The sequence below is a fragment of the Melitaea cinxia genome, chromosome 26 (assembly GCF_905220565.1).
Source record: "Melitaea cinxia chromosome 26, ilMelCinx1.1, whole genome shotgun sequence".
Lineage (NCBI taxonomy): Eukaryota > Metazoa > Arthropoda > Insecta > Lepidoptera > Nymphalidae > Melitaea > Melitaea cinxia.
In genome coordinates this window covers 3369464-3392353 of record NC_059419.1, presented here as the reverse complement: position 1 = coordinate 3392353, position 22890 = coordinate 3369464, and the positions used below count along the sequence as shown (strand labels likewise).

At 33.1% G+C, this 22890-nt stretch overlaps 1 protein-coding gene across 1 annotated transcript; it reads right to left on the bottom strand.

Moving 5' to 3' along the window:
* Positions 1 to 287: 287 nt before the first annotated feature.
* On the bottom strand, positions 288 to 2432 carry LOC123666411. Its single transcript, XM_045600504.1, has 2 exons — positions 1571 to 2432; positions 288 to 1444 (listed from the first exon to the last, which is right to left on the bottom strand). The coding sequence occupies exons 1-2, from the start codon at positions 2430 to 2432 to the stop codon at positions 288 to 290; spliced, it is 2019 nt and encodes a 672-aa protein (XP_045456460.1).
* Positions 2433 to 22890: the final 20458 nt, after the last annotated feature.

Sequence of the window (22890 nt, the reverse complement as noted above, 5' to 3'; positions counted from 1 at the left end):
CGAAGCAGCCGCTTTTGAATACGTTCTATACGTAATATGTGACAAGCATAATGTGGACGCCATACCACGCTACCATATTCAAGAACTGATCTCACAATACTATTATAGAGAGCTATTTTGGTTGATGAGCGCTTAAATGCCCTGACGTTTCTGATAACAAAACCTAACAGCTTGGAAGCTCTTCCAACCATGCCTTCAATATGCGGAACAAAAGTCATTCTGCCATCCAAAAATACTCCCAAATCTTTTACTACGTCAACTTCTTCTAGACTCACACCGTTAATAAATTAGACCGATGAGATGGGAAACAATTTTCTCGTGAATTTTATGTGATTGCATTTCTTGATATTGAGCTCCATACCATTTCTTCCGCACCAGCGCACAAGAGCATTGAGGTCACTTTGTAGAAGGGGGACATCTTCTTCTGTGTCAATAACCTTCCATAACTTAAGGTCATCAGCATATAAGGAAGGGACAGAATGCTTTATGAAGTGGGGAAGGTCATTCACAAAGATGTTAAAAAGAATTGGACCGAGATGAGATCCCTGTGGCACTCCAGAGTTTATGTCACGTTGTGTAGAGGTAAAGCCGTTGACTACTACGTAAAAAATACGCCCAGAAAGGTATGATTCTAGCCAAGACAAGACAGAACCAACAACACCGTACGCCGACAACTTTTTTAACATAAGTTGGTGTGGAACTTTATCAAAGGCTTTGCTAAAGTCAGTGTACAGAGCGTCGACTTGTTTATTGCTATCAATGTGTTTTGTAATTTCTTCCACGTACAAAACCAGGTTTGTGTTTACCGATCTTCCTTTGACAAAACCATGCTGGTTTTCATTTAAATATTTACTAAAATAACTCTGAAGTACAGGACAGACCAAAGACTCAAAAACTTTTCCTAGGGTAGACAAAATGGAGATAGGCCTGTAGTTACTGAAAAGTTCAGATTTAAATATAGGGACGACCTGCGCTACTTTCCAGATAGAAGGAAATATTCGTGAAGTAAGGGAGCAATTAAAGATGACAAAAAGGGGTTCCACTAAATTTGAAGCGCAACGAGAGATGAATAATGGTGGGATTCGATCATGTCCAGCACCTTTAGATACATTAAGAGTGAGTAATTTTCTATAGATCTGCCTGCGAGATATACTTAGTGTCGATAAGCAATCACTAGAGAAGGCTAATTTCCCTGTCCAGCACTCATCAGCATCTTTATTATCAAAATTACGAAGAGGTGGACAGGAGCAAGAGGCAACCGAGGAGAAGCTGGTCGCGAAGGCATTACAAATGTCACTACCAGAATGCACTCGACGATCACCATCAATCATGACAGCAGGGATAGCTCCAGTACCACCACGCTTTGCTTTGACGTAGGACCAAAATAATTTTGGATTCTTTGAAATTCCATCCTCTATGTTCTGCAAATATGACTTATAGTTGGCTGAAGCCAGTTTATGGCAACGTTGAGTTAACAATTTAAAAGATATTAAATCCAGAGGATTTTTATGTTTTTTATATCTTTGCCTGATATTATTTTTCTCCCTAAGACGGTTAATTAGATCTTTACTGAACCACTGCGGATACTTATTCGTCTTAGGTTTGCTTGATGGGACGAAGTCATGTACTGCCTTGTTTATAACTTCTAAGAATTTCACAAGCAACCCATTAACATCCTTACACCCATCAAACAAAGATTCCCAATCAACTTCAGCCAAAAAACTGTTGATTAAGTCATAATTAGCCTTATAAAAGTTAGGTCTGCTGGTATCGTTGTACTGTAATTTGGGACAGTCAATTGACGAGAGATCTACAATAAGAGGAGGGTGTAGTGGATCGATAGGACACAACACGTCAATAGCCTCACTCACGTTACAAGATAACATTCTTGTTAAAACCAAATCAAGAGTTCTACCCATATAATTGGTGATGTTATTACATTGTTTCAAGCCGTTTAAGTTAACAAAATCTACAAAACATTGAAAAAGCGGTGATAAATGGTACGACAAATTGCCCACAGAAGCCCAATTCAAAGTTGACAAGTTGAAATCCCCAAAAATACATATTTGCGAGTTATAAAAGTCAGAAATTCGATTGAAATTGTCCACAAAGCATTTTACTATCGATAAGTTTGCCGGTGGTGGAAGATACGCCGCACACAGTGCCAAAGGAACAGAACCATTGACTAGTACCCATAAATCCTCACAATCACTTTCCCATTCCTGCAACCTTCTAGAACCGATACGATTATTTACAGCGATCAATACTCCTCCCCCCTCCCTGCTACTACTAAAGCCAGCTGTTTCCCGATCTCTTCTGTAAACGACGTATCCCCCACCAAACAGCTCACAATTCAATATGCTACTATTAAGCCAAGTTTCCGTTAATACAATTATATCATAGTTGGACAAAAGTAATCTTTGTATGAACATATTAGTTTTAGTACGTAAGCCTCGAACATTTTGGTAATATACAGATAAACAGTTGAATTTTAAAATTACATAGCCAGATTCATGCAAAATAACAACAATGGTATCGTTAAATATTTAAGGTTATTCAATGAGTCTAAATCGCGTACAAGAATATAATCGGAGCCATCCGTCTTTCTCATAAAAATACGACCATTTCTGACCCATACGTGTTTGTAGCCCTTCTCTTTGGCAGTCGACCTGGCGGCAGCGTGTAGCGTCTTATTCATGGGGGACAGATGGTCAACGATGTATATCGCAGTTTTTTCGCCATTGAAGCCAAGGTGTGAGCTGTTGACTTTCCTCGGTTGAAGTTTATCGACGCAGCTAGAAACTCATCGCGAATTTTCCTGCTAGCGAACTGAACTACAACCGATTTCGGTCTAGAACTATTGGGTTTCGTTTTAGCGATACGACTACAATGTGCTATTTGTTCCTGCGGGACAGCACACCCGACCACTGCACCCAGTTGAGTCACAATATGGACTAAATTTTCTGATTTTCGTTCGGGCACACATTGTATTTCAACGTTGGCAGATCGCGCGTTTTGTTCGAGGGTATTAATACGCGCATTAAGGTCCCTAACGTTCGACTGCAACACACTATTTTCTTTTTGTAGTTCGACCATGACCTTCTTGGTTTCTTCATGTTCTTTAAGCAGTGATTCAAACTTAGAGTTCATGAAGTCCATAGAGTTTCTCATATCCGACATCTCTTCCTTCACTGACTTAAGTTCGGCGCCAATAGATGTAGACAGTGAATCGATTTTAGAAGATATTTTTAGTGTGTACTCTTGAAACATGTTTCGGAAATCACTGGCTGATAGTATTGTTGATGGCGGTGATTGCAGCGCCTGCCTCTTAGAAGCACGTATTGTGACATTAGGATTAAAGCGCACTGGGGTGTTATCATTGTTGTTGCTTTTTGGCCGCTGAGTAATGCACAATGGGCACTCCCAATCAGACGAATCTTTCAAGTTTACATCGGTAGACAAGCAATCCAAATGATAAGATTTCGTGCATACCACACAATCAAGATTAGTCACCCGAATCGTTATTATCCTCACAGCATCCCAAAATATGCTTAGTGATAGGCATTGTCGATTATTGATGTAATTGTGTGCGTTCTTGGTGTATACAGTGACTGTGACTACGATTGTTTATCGTTCTTTTAGGAAATAATACGGTGAAAAGTTTATTCCAACGTTTTAAGTATCACACTCAATGTGTTTGAATTCACCGTTTATGTACACGGATAACACTCTCACTTGGAGATCTGTCTTTATTATGGCACTTTATACACTTTTTTAAGCGATTCTCAATGAAATTTTAATTTTAATCACTTTAAATATACAGAGGTAATTTAGCACGACTTTGACAGTTTTGATATGTAAGTTATATGTGTATATAATATACAATTTAAATCATAACATTATCGACACATAATAAGCTTGAGTTCGAACTAGAATTGGAGAGAATTTAAATGTAACAAATAAATTCGCAATGCATTTCCGAAGCGGTATTTCGCGCAAGTGACGGGTGTAGTGACGTCATCCCGCAATCTTACCCACGCAGACGACCAATGAACACTGAGTGTTCAAAATAACATTCCAATTCTGGATTTGGAAATTAATGTTTCGATTTGGAGTACATGAAATATAGACTGGAAATTAAAACCCTTGCTGAAACAAATATGAGACATGGATCTTAGGTCTGACCATAGACTTAGTATAGTTTAGTATAATGTAAATTTTGGGACCACATCTACGCTTTTTAGTTTTTTTTTAATAGTTTTTATTTTATTTTTCTAAAACATTTAATATTGATATAGTGACTGCTGACTGCTGTGTAAACTGTGATATAGAAAATCCCTCTCTTTACTTTTTTACCTCTACTACGAATTACAAGTTTAAATTCTATTTAACAAAGCTGTCCGTCGTAATTTTTAAATGTTAGATTTTTTTTTATAAAAGTCCGAGTTCCTTTAATCATCGAAAATAATATTTAAATATAGTTCTATCTTAATTAAAATTGCCTTCAATATTAGAGGGGCTTTGTAACGCTTTTGTAGGCCTTTTTAAATAATATATAACTCTGCTTAATTAAAATACTTTGTAAAAGAAAAATGTTTTTTTTTTTTTTCGAGTACTTTAAGATTTTTTTGATGGAAGAATCGGGTTGAGCGGACATTAAAATTTGTCTTTTATATACTATAATAGTTCGAAAAATATAGTCTTATATGAAGACCAAAGAGAACAATGAGTTTATATCTAAACCAATTGAAATCTAAACTGTGTATTATTATTAGATCTATTCATATTCCTCCATTTTGAATGTAATATCTTGTTTAGATTGGAAGCGTAATAGAAAACCGTAGGTAGAGAATCTGTGCTAAGCTGTTTTGTTATGTACCACAGTAAGGATAGAATGCCAAAGAATCCGAAGTCTAGAAGCTAATTCTAGAAGTTTAGATCACAATAAGGTGACGCTATAATTCCCTTATACGACCAGTACGGTTTGTTTTGAACTGAAGAAAAGAAATAAATAGATATTACATTATCTATTAATTATAATATTTATTTAATTATTATAATATTTATTGTAATTATTTTTCGATTCTTTTAAAGTTAACACACGCATAAATCTCAAATTAAAGTTGCATTGTGTGTTGACACGCGTCTCCATCATCGCATCGATAGCGGAAAGACTAATTTTGATCTTTTGTATAGTAATTTTTTTGCCAAGCTATTGTTATAATTATAATGTAGTGTTTTGTGTGTATTTAAGCTGATTCTATTTTTAAAAAATCGTTTCGATTCCAATGTTGCGAGTTCAACTTCCGCTCGGGAAAAGTATATTTATACAAATATTGGTGTCTGGTCCGTGTAAGTCCGTACATCAAAAAACAAGTAAATCTACAGGTCTCAGTTAATATCGAAGATACCTGATAGCTATCGTTACTCCTGGTAGAGTTAGTACAGTAGTAGTTTTTTAGTACTGTTACTGTTATATAATAATATATAAAAATGAGGATACAAAATACAGTCGAATTGAGAAACTCAGCCTGTTTTAAAGTCGAGTAAAAATTGCTTTCAAATTCAAAAGCCCACTTATAGTAAGGAAGAGAAAATTTCATTTTAATATGTATACTTAATAACTTTTAAAAGACTTTTATTATACCACTCGTGTTGATTTTCCGAAGTTTCTTACTAACATGTAGATTAAGTAAGCCTTCATGCTTTGTTTTGTACGTAAACTTTAATACTATGCGAACCATATACTTTGTGAATACTTTAGATAAATTAATACGGACAAAAGTAATACTAAGATAAGATAATGATATGTATTATTATTATTAACCATATACTCGTAATTGATATAATTTAGAATAGTAAATAATATTATAAATATTTTTAAAGTCATTATCACTAATTCAATTTAATATAGTCAAAATGGCACAAATTTGTATACTAATCTTTATTTTAAGTTTTTCGTGTTGCATTACTTACATTTAAAACTAACAGCGTAAATTAACCACATCTATAATTAATATAAAGCTAAAAAGTTTGTTTGTTTGTTTAAGCGCCCTAATTTCAGGAACTATTGGGTCGAACTAAATAAAATTGTCTTAGAGATAGTCCTTTTACATAAGAATACTATAAGCAATATAATATTTAAGTAAATTCTGTACTACCTGCAGGCACCAACCCGCATGCCCAGCGTGGTGACATGGGCAAAACACGTGAGGTAACGCCGTTTTTAGCGCGAGCTTGGGGAGGCCTATGCCCAGCTGTGGACTGCGATAAGCTGAAGTGAAGTGAGTGTACTTAATGCGGGTAAATCCGCGGGACGTAGCTAGTAAGTTATATGGATGTATTACGCCTGTCTCTGTAGACGTCTTACACGGTTTCACCTGCTTTGACGTTTTTGCTGCTACTACATGATATATTATAGGTTTCCAGTGCAACAAGATTATTTATTAGGTAAGTGAGTCACTGTGTTCCACTAAGAAATAAACAATTTCTTCTTTTTATTACGCAACAGTCATGTTCCTCATAACACCTGTTTGATCATTCACAGGCGTCAATTAGCGAAATAACATACCATTAAGAATTTAGCAATTTAGATTTAATTTACCAATAGGTCATAAGGTCTGAAACAGGCCTGAAGACACTCCACCTTTAAAACATTACAAACAAATATCAACTGTAATATATATAGCCTAAAATCCAAATTCATTTGACGCGAATCGTTGGACATCTTGATGTACCAAATAACCATGTCAAAGGAAATTAAACTGTATTTGTGTGATGTTAAGGTAGTCTTTCAATTGTATGGTGGTAAAACAAGTAACCTTTCACACATATTCCGGGTTAGGTAATTTAGTCTTTTAGAATATAATTATATGATTATATTCTGACCATTAGCGCTCAAAATATGCTAAATTCCTCATCTGTATCGTTAGTGGATCTGACCTGTGCCTTTATATGGCTTACGTAAGCTGTACAACAATATAGCTATGACAATCTTACGTACCGTAATTTTTGTACGGATAAAGTAACTTTTATGGTTCCATTACGAAAGGGTTTCAAGATGAATAAACAGTAGGATATTTTAATACGATTAAGAGATAACTGTCACTTTTTCTTAACCATAGTAACCATAGATTGACAGTTATAATTTTTACACACGGCAAATGAGATGTTATTTACAAATAAAAATGACAAAAAATTGTATCACGACCAACCCCCCCCCCCCCCTCCTCTGCATGTACTTCCCTATAAAAGAACGTGATTTAATAACTTTTAGTATCGTCGTCAACTCATTATAACAAATATACATTATAAAATATTACATGTATTATTTATTCCAATTAAAAACAAATATTCTCATTACGCATGGAACGGATTAAAAAGTTTTAACATTTAAGCCATAATATCGAACATTCTCCTCGTTTTTAATTACTCCTAGCCGTTTTCAAAACGGTCGAAACATGAAATATGAATACAGAACTCTTAAAAGGCTCTCATTGTCTTCATTAATAACAGGAGTACTCATTATTTACCAAAAGGATCTGGTTCAACATGAAAAAGCCATTCTATGCCGTCTTGATTTTTCTCTTATTACTTTAATTCTCTCTTCATGCAACCAAGTGCTGAACCGCGATGGCTTAGAGAGCTAAACTTTAAACTATTATACGTACTCTTATCAAAGTAGACAAATTCTTATTTGTTCAAATACAGTATAATATCTATGTGTGACACATTCTTTGCAACATTTGTTGACCTGACTTTTCAAAGTTTTTGCAGCACCAGATTCAGTGCCAGAATAAAAAATGGCAAACACATTATACTATATATTTTTAATTATTATCATAATCCATGCGCTCTTAATTTCCCTTGCCATTTGTACTACATAAAATAATCCTTTTATAATCGGCGTACATTTCTTACAATAGTTAAACTTCAGACCAGCAGTACTGTCTACAATTGCTAGTATGGTCCGACACTGAAAGCTTTTGCTGTTATAAATATATAATAAATATATCAAAATAATACATACATATCTATACATATAAAATAAAACAATATGTACGAGACTTTCTTTTGTGAAGCAAAAGCGAAAATTTAAGAACCCTTTGGTAAAGTTACTTTTATACTTACAGCAGAGCCTTTAAAAAGCATCGACGAAGTTTGTGAAAAAATTATATTAATATTTTTTTTACCCAATCACTATCTGATCTACGCAGCATTTTATTACTTCAGATTTAAATAAAATATAAAAAAGGAGTGTGCTTTACACGACTGAAGTAAAACTTCTCTACTCAATAGGCCTGCACTGTGTCTTAGATATACGAAACGTAACTATAAGAGAAAGAGCGAAAGATAATACGTGCTCGCACCTCTTTCTCTTGCTCCGTTCGCCTCGCCCGATCACAATTTTCATAACGCCCTCATAACGCATTCACCAATTCACTCCCCAAGTCAAGCGTGCGTATAGAAGTTTTAATTAAAAAATAAAAAGCAGTCCTTATAACAATATCTAACAGAATAGGAATTAGCATCATCTATCAAGTTTCTGATTGTAATAATTATATGTATATCACCAGTTGCTGATCCTATCAGACTATATATCTATGAAAACTATCCGACAAACCAGGGTATCTAACAGATAAAAGCTTAGGATATTTTTTTTCACTATCTAACTCCTTTATCTGTCAAATATTTCTATTCGAAGCCAATAAATAAAAAATAAAAACAAAATTATAAATTTAATCAGAAGCTTATGTGCAAGATAGACATTATCAGCTACTAATAAAACACTCACTTGAAAAAATATTTATATTTTAAAATAATTCATAACCATGTGTGTGTATATTCATATAATTATCTTCTGATCATTTAAAACAATACAGCAATTTTACGCTTTCATAGTATGCAAAAGTTATTATAAATACCTACCCAAGCTGTTGCTCAACGCGATAGCGATCGCAGTCGCGATAAACACGACCATTGTGCAATAAAAATGTTTCTATGATTGCTTTTAGCGTTCTAATGTATCTTGTGATCTTTAGATGTTACTTTAATGACTAGTTGATTATCTCTTAAGTTTTTAAAGATAAAGTTTGTGAGTGCCTTAAAGCTTAAGAGATGTTAATACGATAGTATTTTTTTTTTGTTTTAAAAGCTTTTAATATGTTCACTTTGTATTGTATGAAAGATGGCCTGCAGTGTATATTTAAAAAATATATATATATTTATTTAGAAAAAGCGTTTACATAACATGATACCGTTGTTGAGACATCCTGTTTTACCTGTCAGGATGTCCCGCTCTTCCATATTCATACTTATAAAATAAAAACTTAACATTACCATGATTCAATCACAAAAGTTATACAATACATTATTGATATAATTACAATATTGATATTTGTTTTTAAGATTTAATCTTTTTTTTTTAATTTCGGTTTTGCCTCCACCATTGTACCATAGAACTTAAGTCAGTAGAAATATAAAATAGGTAAGTGAAAAGACGCTTAACTCTCTGTCTACCGTAGATAGTAGTTTTAAATCATGGCTAAACATGGAACACAATCACATATACTTAGACCACGAAAAAGATCTACACAGTCATAACAATAATATGCTCTCAATGAGTACCGGACCTCTAACCGCTAGCGTAACAGCCAGTAGCTGTGCGCCAATACGCACAATATTGAATATCAATATAAACTATGAGATCTCTATACGTAAAGCGGCGTAAAATAAAAGCTGAAAAGTTTTCCCACTTATCTTACGAATACACTTTAAATATTTATTACTTTTTATTTTATTAGTTATATTACAGTCTGACATACGACAGCTAAATATAATTTAATTGCGAAACTTGTAAATGGTAACATTAAAACAATGTCACAGAGGTCATTCAACCGTATAATATTGTGTTCACTGAAGTTTGACGATTAACCGAAATAAGTTTTACATAGTTCGAACACCAACTCATATGTACACATGAAGGAGCAGTTTGAGCACAAAATAAGTTCGCATCGAACCTTAATTAGATTGTTTAACCTTTCTTATTTATAAATAGTTTAGAAGTTTTGTGTAGTATATTTTATCTATACTAAAATTAAAAATCTGAAGTGTTTGTTTGTTTAAAATCTCTAATCTGAAGAACTACTGGTTTTGATCGAAAAATTCTTTTTGTTCTGGATAGTTCCTTTACCGAGGAAGGCTATATATAGATTATATAAAAAAAATATTACCTTTTTTACCTCAAATTAACGCGAGTGGAACCGTGGAGCACAGACAGTGTAGAATATTTGCTTTGAGTTAATTCCTCTCACTTGTATAAACATTATCTCAATATCGCTTGTATTTTAATATTAGTAATATCACAAATACAACTTGTTTAAAATTAGTTTAATTTCTATATTTTAACCGGCCATATCAAATTAAAAAAAAAACAATATTTTGATATATTAATCGGACACTAAAATTATACTCAAAGAACTGGCGGCTCATATCCTTTTCCTATTAAAGTTTTGTAATAAAATAATTTTTTGAAGTTATACTTTTTTTTGGCGCGTTAGGGAGAAATGATGAAAGTAAATTTTTACGATGCGCGCGCACACCGTCACAAAAAAACCGACACTCTGAAGTTAGCTAGCCAATGAAGTATAACTTCTTACGTGCGTACATAAGTACACACGCACTTTTTTCTGTTACAATCAAAAAGTCGTAACAAACAATCATTCATTCAATTCAATTTCAAATTCAATTCAATCATTCAAACAACAATAATTCATTAAAAATTAGCAACTATTACAAATCTTCCGTAAAATTAACTGTAACAGGAGTTAGTTAGACATATTATCATCTCTAGAAACAATTGTATCGCTAAATCAAACTAATAACATAAAACACGGTCGGTGTCTGTAAGCCATTAATAAATCCGCTATATCATCTATCAAATTGCCGGCCATTAAAACTTTCGACATCCCAATCTGTGGTAATAGGATTGTGTATGATATGTTAATATAAATGTCTGTTTGTTTATTAGTCATAGGTAACTATTTTATTTATTAGATTATTCGTCATTTTAGTGTTTACATGGAACTAGATTTCATTTACGCTCTACTACATCTGTAGCAAACCGTCAGGGGAAGTACCTACATTTCAGAACGATTCAGCCTCTAACATCTCACAACTAAGCATATGCCTCTTTCTCCATATATGAGAAGGGTCGCGGAGCTTAATACACCACGCTGCTTCACTGGTGGCGGATATATTCCCTTCTATAAGTAAAGATCGCATCACTGCAACCGACAACTTAACGGAACGGTCGCTATTAAGTGTGTATGATAATGAACGAGACCGACAGCTTAACGCGCTCACAAGGACAAGCATTAAAACCGGAAACATCAGAATTGAACCCACAAACGGCCGATGTTTAATCGTGTTCATGGCACACGCACCACTACACCAGAACGGTTGTTTTTACAGTTGTTACAGAAAATCACAGCTAAAATACTGGTATATACTGGCTCAGTAGTATTGTATTCCTAGGGAGAGTGAGGGTTGGTGGTGGTTCTGATGACGTCTTTAAGCTACGGTAACCGCTTACCATTATGTATGCCGTAAGCTTGTTTGCCGACCTAGTCATATATAAAAAAGAGATTTTACCGGCAATTTTGCCTACGGTTAACGCTAATGATTATTTCAACCCTATAGTTACGGTCATTAGGGTTTTTTCTGCAGAATCGATATTCCGAATCGGCGGTAGCTTAATAAAAAACATGATTTATTTTTTAAAAATCAAATTAATTATACTAGTGGTCACCCAGTGGTCGAAATTCGACCATAATTAAAAATTTAATTTAAAAAAATAATGATAATAAATTAATCTTTTTATAAATATTCAATTTGACTACAGATTTTGAAATTCAACAAGAGTATTATAATATATGTGTGTATGTGTGTGTCAATTACACGGTAGTGTGTACAATGTTTTTTTTTATTTATTTAATATATTTTTACGAATAATTAAAAAAGATATAAGCATACTATACTCCTTCTCTATATAAACTATAAGTGTACGAAATTTCATACACCTTCGTCCGCGCAATTTTCGTAAAAAGGGGTAGAAAATTTTTGCTTAACGTATTAATATAATACACACAATTGTGAAATGAAAATTTAAGTATTTTTAAGCCAACTTGAAAAAAGAAACATTATGAGCTCTGATACTTTTCACTCGATAAAACCCTAATACTTCTAGCATATCGATAAAAAAATCACAGCTCCATCCCAGTTCTATCCCGCTTCGCTCACCGCGGTCACGCTCCAGTTTCATTACTCGCAATATATCTATCAAACGTATAAACTATAAACTTTATTGACCCCGGTTCTCGTTTTATACGTAGTGAAAACAATAAATACACTAAATATAAATCAAAGCTTAATCCACCATACTGTTTCATTGCTGGTTACTGGATATAAGGTTATATTTTACGACTATTTTTAAGTCTTATTTAAGCTATGTATTATACATATGGTACAAATTTTAATGTGAGTGTAATTGCAAAATTATATTGCATTTATAAACCCGATTTATAAATTATAACAAAAAACGCCTTACACTTGACAACCCTCCTAAGTATTTACTCCTACATTAAGAGTCCAGAAACACTATGGTTATTGTGTACACAGGCGTAAACCACAGACGTCTAAGCAAACATATATATGGCTTATAAAAATATTTACTATGAGCGAGGATCAAATCCGCAACCGAACCGCTGTAAAAATCAATTGCAAACGATCGATGCGCAAACAGATCATGGTCTCTTTGTAATGTTAATAAAAATAAATTTATCGTATTTTAAACACATAAAAATATAACATAGAATGTCCACCCATAAACCAGACAGGATTATCTAAATAAGCACTAGAAACACGATACGGGTTTCCAGGGAGGCTGAACAAAGGCTCAATGGGGCTTTCATACCCTCTGATGATACGCTTTGAATAACTTGAAAATAGTGAAATACAATATAAGTAATTCCTTGAAGGTGTATTTTTCGACACCTGTTCTTGTGTTTATGAAGCTTTTGTTATGGTGACCGATGTGCCCTTTGAAAAGAACATAAATAAACAATATTATTTAATATAGTAAGGAATATATATATATGTATATACATTAACAGCTGTCCCATCGAACTTCATACGTTACTTTTTCACGAATACATCATTATTTTATGTTTTTTTAATGAGGCATCCTGACAATAATAAGATCATCACTCACTTCAGCTTATAGCAGTTCACTGCTGGACATAGGCCTCCACAAGTTTACGCCAAAAATGGCGTGAACTCATGTGTGTTGCCATTAGTCTCCGTCTTGGATGGTGTTCCTGCCATCGGTCGGCTTTTTAAGTTCCAAGGTGGTAGAGGAACTGTGTTATCCCTCAATCGCCTCTTACGACACCCATGGAAACCACAGGTGGTTTGGTGAAGAAATAATGAGATAATTATCCATTATTCATTATTTGACTAGCCCCTTCGTGCAGTGCGCAATCATAATGTTCGATTCCCGCCCTGAGTCTGGGTGTAATATGTGTATTAATGTATTTTTCTAAAAAAGTAAGTAGCTACATCACGTTACTGTCACCTAAAACACAAGACACGCTTATAAAGTAAAACACACTCTCTAAAAATCGAAACTTCTAACAATAACATATACAAAAAACATTTTTTCGTTCGTATTTTCTCAGCTGTACATTCGAACAAGAATACATTCCTTGCCAACAAAATTACAAGTAATTAAGACAAAATGGAATAAAAACGAACACCCAAAACGTAGTCACAAAGACGTTGTCTGAACTAAATTCAAAGGCAAACCTGCCAACGAGAATTCACACTCCGGCGCACTTTGAAAGGTAAAATGTTTCAGACACTTGAAAGCAAAATACGTTATAGATTATCGAGTATATTCAGTAACGTATGGGAGGGGAGTATCTTTTCAATTTTCAAGTTAAGTGTACTTCGCGACGCTTTTTTTACATTTTCTAAGTCATATTATTATGACAAACATTTATATTGACCATACAGATGTCTGCCGTGGTCTGGGTGCAGTCCTTGTTGGTCCCCCCACCGTACCTCGTAGAGCATGTTAAGCCGTTGGTTCCGGTTGTTATCATGTACACCTGATAGCGATCGTTACTCATAGTAGGTAATACGCATTGGAGCAGCGTGGTGGAAGTAAGCTTTAATCCTTCTCCTACATGGCGAAAAGGGCCTATGCCCAGCAGTGGGATATTATAGGCTGAAGCGTAAGCGTAAATCATATTATTACAATTTTTATAAAGGTAGGGCAGAGGCAAATCAGGTAATATCTTACTCAATATTTGAAGAAGCTTGACAACGAAATATTTCAACTATACAAAATGATTTCAACTAGATCTCTCAAGTAGCGTTGTGTTTCTGTGGTAAGGTAAAAAAGCTCCTGGGGAAGGTCGGGGTGACGTTGGCAACGTCCTTGCAATGCACCTTGTCTTGCTATAAGCTACGATATTCACTTACCATCAGGCGAACCATTCGTTTATTTGACAACTTTGCACTACAGGCATAACTTCGACACCTATGCTGGTCAATGTTTATAATGCACAGTATTGGACCTGTCAATTAGGTCTTATACTTTAGGTACAGATATATAGTATTTTACTAAAAAGGTTCTAAATTATATAAAAATTAAAGTCTAATTTAACGTAGTAGACACCATTTTTTCCACATTACTTAAGGATAAAATCAACAAAAAATCAAACAAATACTCTTAAAGTTAGCTGAGGGTAGTAACGAAAACTTAAATAATTCTCAAAACTACCGTCCGATCGCGCTCAAATTTAAATGGGACCACAACAAGCACCAGTTTTAGAATAAATCGAAATAAACACATAAAAAATAAAATCCAATTAAGAACCTTTTTTTTTTTGAAGTCGGTTAAAACAAGCCATAACACATAAATACTTTTCAAACTTAAACACACACAGAAATTAAATCTATTAAATTCCTTAAAAGTTTCAACTCGAATTACAGAAATATTCACATTTCTTTTCACGCCGTATTTAAAATACGCTGCGGTTACACGAGTGTGTTAAATTAGGTGTAAAACGCGACAATTCCTTGTTACTTCGCTACGTGTGTAAGGTAGCTTTATATCGAAAAGTTTAAATGTGTTTTAGAAACTGATGTCTATGACAGTTTTATTTATCGTGATTTTTTTTTGCAGAGAAGGTAAGAAGGAAGTACCTCAACTTTACTGAAGATCACAGCTACATATATATAATAATAATAATATATTTTTTATTGCACTTAAAAACATATTTACGGTATTTGATACAAAAAGATTCCTGTGTTGAGTTTAGGTAACCAGAGCTCCTGGGGGTATTTGGGTAGGGTCGACAACGCCAGCGAAGAATATAAGATTGAATGAAAAGAATAATGTTCGGCAAGGCGCTTGCAATGCTTTTGGTGTTCCAGGAGTATATGAGCGACGGTAATCACTTATCATAAGATAGACCTTACACTTATTTGCCGAACTAATCATATAAAAAACAACATTCCACAGTCTCCTATCAGCCATGTTAAATAATAAAAAAAATAATAAATTCAGGGGGTATATAAAGAATGGGGGGTTACAGAAAGGAAATATGATATTCTATTTATTCCCTTCATTGTTAACTTGATGTACCATAAATATAATACACACGTGAGTTGAAAGGAACAGATAGCTTTACATAATCTCAAAAGCACGGTGTTTAAAACTTGTACCATTACTAAATATTACTGTGTACGTGTGCTCAATAATAAACTTAAAATAAAAAAAGCTCTGTAGACTCTTAGCGAAGATTAACTTTTAGTTACAACTGCAAAGTTTAGCAGTATACTTGCAAATCTTGTTAGTTTAGAATTATGCTGAACTCTTGAATACAGATAGTGAACTTCTACACACTACACAACGATATATAGTGACTTCCGCTCGTCTTTGTTCGTATTTTAATTAGTATCAAATCTTATGCACCTTTTCATATCAACAAATGGGCAAAAATTGATATTCATAATATGTGGCATTTTGAAATTAGAACACAGGAATCACGAATATTTCAGGGTTCAATTCTTTGCATTCAAGCATTTGAAATCATTTAATAATAATAATAATATAAATGTTGTGTGGTTATGGCATTAAGGAATATAGCCACCCGCCTCTATTTCCATGGGTGTCGTAAGGGGCGACTAAGGGGTAACACAGTTCCACTACTGGCTTCGAACTTAAGAAGCCGACCGATGGCCAACTGCTGGCTTTGAAATACACAGGCCGAAGACGGGCAGCAGCGTCTTCGGTGTGACAAAGCCAGCCCTGCGGTCACCAACCCGCCTGCCCAGTGTGGTGACTATGGGCAAAAGACATGAGTTCGCGCCATTTTTGGCGTGAACTTGTGGAGGCCTCTGTCCAGTAGTGGACTGCGAAAGGCTGGTGTGATGTGAATAGTAAAAACGTTAATTCACCAAGCAAAAAAAAAGATTTTTTAAAGTCTAATTTATAGAGATTTTAGAAAAATTACTGTTTTGTATACATTTATTGTATTGTATAAATAAATAATTATTTTATGCAAGGCTGAGTTAGATAGTGGACACTTTAAATGGAAGCCAATATGACAAACAGTTGTCAAATAAGTAAAGGTAAAAAGTAAAATCATGAGTTAAATCTAGACATTACGAACTAACTATACATTCGATGGTCTGGGTGATCTGTTACATTTCGTATGATACTAACGCAAGCGTATAGTTGCCCTGATTGTAAGCGGTTACTAATAACCTAAGAACAGACTGTCATACTGGTCCAAAAGTGATTCTCTAAAACGTTTAATTCTCACAGAATTTTCACAGAGACGTGTAATATGATTAGGACGTTTCCTTTTATATTTAGTGCTAGATGATTCTTTAACATTTAGCACTAAAACTGAGTTGAGCTTTCTGAATCTAATCATGACCTTTTCAATGATTCCATAAGCCCTATTTCAAAAATGTAATTAAATAAACACACTAAAAGGATTTGACTAATTAAGTCAAGACTTTACAACAAAATCTCGCTACGTACAAAATAGCCAATGGAAAATATATAAGTACGTGGAACTTTATATTTACTAGAGAAAATCGAAGTTAATTTCAAGTCGGGCCGGCCTTGAACGGACTCAGTGGACATCACACGCTCGAACGGTCCAACGGACCTGCGAGATAAGAGTTTGTTCCACTTACTCTTCCGCCATATTTCTAATTAATTTATTATGATACTTTTTAAAACACTAGTCGGAATCTTAGTTTACTTTATCCATTATTTTTGCTTTAGAAGGTCAAAAAAAAATCATTGACTACGAAGATTATCCCAACTACCAAGTACCAATCCCAAGTACCAACTATAAACGCAACGAACAAACACGACTTACGAGTTTGTAATATTGTAAACAATTTAGGTATACGGATAAATAAAAAAACGACATTTTTCAAAGTAAACGAAGTTACGACAGGTTAATAAAATTTGTCATCAATTAGAACTTCATCGGCTCAGACTATTTTGGTAACGAAAACAAGTCAAAGGTCACTGGGACCGATATCGTTTAGAATTTAGATATAATTAATTTCAACTTTGTCCAGCTTCAAATTTCGATATCTCGATATATTTGTGAACAGATATTTTAGTTCTAGCTAAATTAACTATAAAATAAGAATGTTTATATTAGATATAATAAAAATAAATAAATATGGTTTTAAACATTTTTTTTTAATATCATATCAAAAAATCGACCGTTCCAGCGGGTATCGAACCTGCATCTCCGACTGAAAAAATGTTTAGAATTTCCTAATGTGTGGGTAATACAAAAATAAAAATCGTACAAAATATGGTTTTATGAATTCATTATAATTGATTTTCTTTTAGTAGCTAAATATCATGATTATTTCACGCAACTACTATGTTAAAGAATATACTCGTACGAAGGAGAATGAAAGGGGTGATCTAGAATGCAATGTTAGTAGATATTGAAGACCGCAGAAATACACTCTCTCTCTTACTCTCATAAAAATTTAATAAAATAACACAAATATTGGAATACGAATTCGGAACAGTCACAAGATATACATAGGTTTACTTACGAATATACCTAAATATAATATAAATATTTACACAATACATACACGATCCTCTGTTCCTAAATTAAGTAACTTAATGCTTGTGTTATAAGTAACAGCCGACTGGTATGGCTACATATATATATATATATATATATATATATATATAGATATATATTTTAAATAAACATACTTTATAAATAAAACATATAAATATATAAATAAATATTTATATTAGACCCAGACTCGGGGGTGGGACTCGAACCCACAACCCTCGGAGCAGAAAGCACGCAAAGCAAGGGTCACTACAAACTGCGCTAACGGGCTAGTTAAACTTACAAAGCATTAGAATCATTCTCTTTTTATGTACCATTTTTTAATATTTTTACTAAAATAGTGTTTACAAGATAAAATATTTAGTATTCGAATACCCACACGTATATATTTTGATAACCAAGTGATTGTACCTCCCACGCAGAAAGAAACTTAATACGATTCTTGGAAACAGGTAATGATATGAAAACTCTGAAGTCGTTTGCACAGCAAAACATATTTTGATGTCTTCTTTTATCTATACAAATAAATAAAATTGAAGTGTCTGTTTGTAATATTAAAATAACAGCTTTTTACCCGACTGCCAAGGAAGGGTTATGTTTTTCGCGCGTATCTTGTATGTATGTATATTTGTATGTAATATTATTTACTACCTCATATTTCCAGAACCACTGAACGGATTTACATAATTGAGGTATCGTTAGGTTCGTCTTAGCTGGCCAAGTGTTCTTAGATAGGTGACATTAAAAAAAATCAAACATGGCGGCTGCGCGAAGCCATTGTAGTTAATGAAAAAAAATTTTTTTTTCTCGAATACTACAATATGGGTATCAAATTGAAGGGCACAATACAAGGATTTTAAAAAGGTATATCATGATTATTATTACCGTAATACTAATAAAGAAATACAATATTAAAGTTTAAAAAATGTGGACTTTGCTCTTTCCCACGCCTATGCCATGCCAAACTCGCCTCCTAGGCGACGATCAACTTCGGGGTGAAGCCTTTCTAATAAAATACAATGGTTAAAAAAAAACATACAATTAAAATTACAAATAAAAATTAATTAAATACATTAATAAAATCAATAACAAATACATAATACCAAATACAAACAAATAATTTTAATAATAATTTCATTATATTAAAACTAATAGTTTTTGACTTAAGCAGTCACCTATTTGCTAAAGGTCAGGCTTACGTTGCTTTGAGCAGAGTGAGATCTTTCTCCGGGCTTGCTATCAGTTCTCTTGACCCTAAAAAATTACTTAATCAACCACATGATGTAAACTGTTTTAATAAATTGAACCGATTACGCAATTTGTCTGACTAAAAAGACATAAATAAAATGATAATTAAAAAAAAAAAAACAAAAAACCCGCCTGCGTGAAGAACAACGAATAGAAAATCAACTGAAACAGCTGAAACAAGATAATTCAATATGCACACAAAATCAGCGAAATAAATAGAAACAATATCAAACATTTTGTGCTGTACATTTAAAATATATTAATACGGTAGTCCTTCGGAACTTTATGCAACGTCGTAGATAATATGCAGTCGGAGGCATGAAATTGAAGGATAAGTCAAATCATTCTCTCTTTGTGCATGTCTCCGACTGCATGTTATCTACGACGTTGCATAAAGTTTCGAAGGACTACCGTATTAATATATTTTAAATGTACAGCACAAAATGTTTGATATTGTTTCTATTTATTTCGCTGATTTTGTGTGCATATTGAATTATCTTGTTTCAGCTGTTTCAGTTGATTTTCTATTCGTTGTTCTTCACGCAGGCGGGTTTTTTGTTTTTTTTTTTTTTAATTATCATTTTATTACTAAATGCATATGGATGTATACACGGTACATATACAAAAATAACACATTATAATTTTTGTCTGTCTGCCTATTTGTTCCGGCTAATTTCTGAAACGGCTGGACCGATTTTGACGGGACTTATCTGGCAGATAGCTGATGTAATAAGAAGTAACTTAGGCTACTTTTATTTTAGCAAACTATATATTTTTTATGACTCTACGAACTGAACAACAACTTTTTTGTTAAATTCCACGCGGACGAAGTCGCGAGCACAGTTAGTAAAAAATAATTTTATCGACAAAAAATATTCTTTAGCGTTTTTAATATCGCATAAATGTATTCTTAATGTCTATAGGCATATTTTTAATATCTATAATATTCAATTAAAAAAAAAGATAGAATAATCGTTATTTGAACGTATAACGTTAAGATTTGCCCCATCAAAAATATTGACACAAAGTTTGTATGATTTGAATAACTTATAAGTGAAAATAATATTAATACACGAATTATAAATGCTAGTTAAGTCTCGTGAAATCATTCTTATTTACAGTGAAAAATGTTATCAGCATTTGCAAAAGTAAAAGACCGCCTTAAGGTAATGATAACAGCGCTTTTCCATTTATTTAAGTTAAAATATTTTAATTATTTTTAACGTTTTTCTGAATATGCAAAATAAGTATTAAATAAATAAATAAAATTTCTTGAACTTAAAATTGGCACTAAGTGGAACGTAACGACAGCCCATTCCAAGATATCGGATTACGGCACAAGTGGCGACGTGAGGATTCCCATTTTTCAAGACTCACTCTGATTTAGAGCACGATGTATCTTAGTCTTTCGCGTTGAATAAAAATTTAAACTAGGGAAATGTTGAATTCGTTCACAGAGAGTAATTTGGAGTGACTTGAAATAGGCTCAGGAGGAATACTGCGATCATTCTTTTCGACAAGTTTCAATTGAATTATTCATTACATAAAGCTAAGCATATGGATTTTTTATTTATTTATTTGTATGTCTTATTCTGAATGATTGAACGTTATATATTGTTAAATAGTTTAATAATAGTAGCATTTCATAAAAGTTCGATTAATTTTTGTACCATATTCTTAGCTTCTCTCATTTATATTCATAGATTCTCACGGCCAACTAACAATAAGTGGATGTACAATAGAAAGATATTCTCCAATATCTGTTTCCAAAATATTTTTAATATAATATTTGAATATTCTTTAAAATAATTTGAAATAAGATTTGCATTATGCTATCTTTATAGAAATAAGGAAGCATTCACATAATCCTTAGAAAACAATATAGAGTTGAAGCAATTAAAAAAAAATTATAGTATAATAAATACTATGCCAAGAAAAAAAAAAATTACTGATCCAAGATTTGTATATAAAGAAAAATACGTTTCTCTCCAATCAACAAAAACAAAATATATAACTTGAACAGAACTAGTGACAGATCCAGTAATTTGTATCTTTTTGTAACAATATCTACTTGTATCGATTATTTTTATACGATAAAAAGCTTAGAAAGCAATCGTTTATATCTGAACAAGTGTCATTGAAAAGATTGTTGCTCGTTTTATGGTCGGAAAATACGTATTACTTTTAATTCTCTATAAAATTTTTGGTATAACCCAAGACCACAATGACAAATCTTCTTGAACGACTTGTGAGTTGACAGTTGACGTTTGATGACAGTTAAGTTTCACATTATTATTTAAAATAATTACCTTAACCAGCAGATGTAATGGCCCTTATTACATATAAAGCCTATCATAGTTTTAACAAATCGTATTATCTAAGTGATCTGGTCATTTTGATCAAATTGTATACCAGTTTAATTGTATACATCACAAACTGAATGGAATCAAACTGAAAAAAATGGAAAAATTCTTATTGTGGGAGAGCATAGCAGTAAATATCCTACTCAAAATTTGGTGCGACTGGGAAAGTACATCACCCGTACTGATCACAACCAAATAATACTGTTCACCAGTGATGTTGTGATCCTGTAGTGAGTAAATTAGCCAGAACTCCTGGAGACTACCCAGTAGGTCCCTACGAGCGACACACTTCTGATTCATTTTGCGTTGCATGAGCCATAAGCTACGGTAACTTCTTACTGTGAGTCAGACTTAACTTTAGCACCCAAGTGGCATAAGGAAAAGGCAGAGAATAACTCTTTGATAGAAGTTATAGTAAATCGTTACATTACGTAAATTTTCTGAATACAGATTTACCAATTTTTGGCTATCCCAAATCGACATGACACCGTAACCGGTTTTATTTTGAAACAATACGTTTAATATAAAAATGTATTGTGAACAAAATAATAGTTTTTAATAAACATTTTGTTAATTTTCTGCATACAATACATACTATTTTACGAATTGTACATTTTCATTGTGAAAGCTAAGTGGTAAATGTTTGTGGCAACTATTTGAAAATGTAACAATTATGGATGCCGCGTTTGAAAATATCCTGGAAACTGGAATTTTTATTTAATTTTGTGTTTGTTATTATTTAACATAGCTGATCCGTTTGGTATTGTTGAGAACATGCACATGTCACATGCTTTAATCTAAAAGTGTACTTGTGTGATTTTAAATAAATTTTCGTAAGAGTGTCAGTTTATTTAAAATTTTTACATAAATCATAATACGCCTACCATACCTAGTATCTTAAAAAATAAAACGCGAGTGGAAATAAATCTATTATAATCAGAAAGGGGTCGATTGGTGAATGTCATTTAAAATATTGCATGTGTAAAACATACACATAAATGAGTAGATGTTTGTTTGTTTATATAGTTGATCGTAACTGTCTTTTTTTCTCTCTCTCCAGCCTGATTGCATTCTGC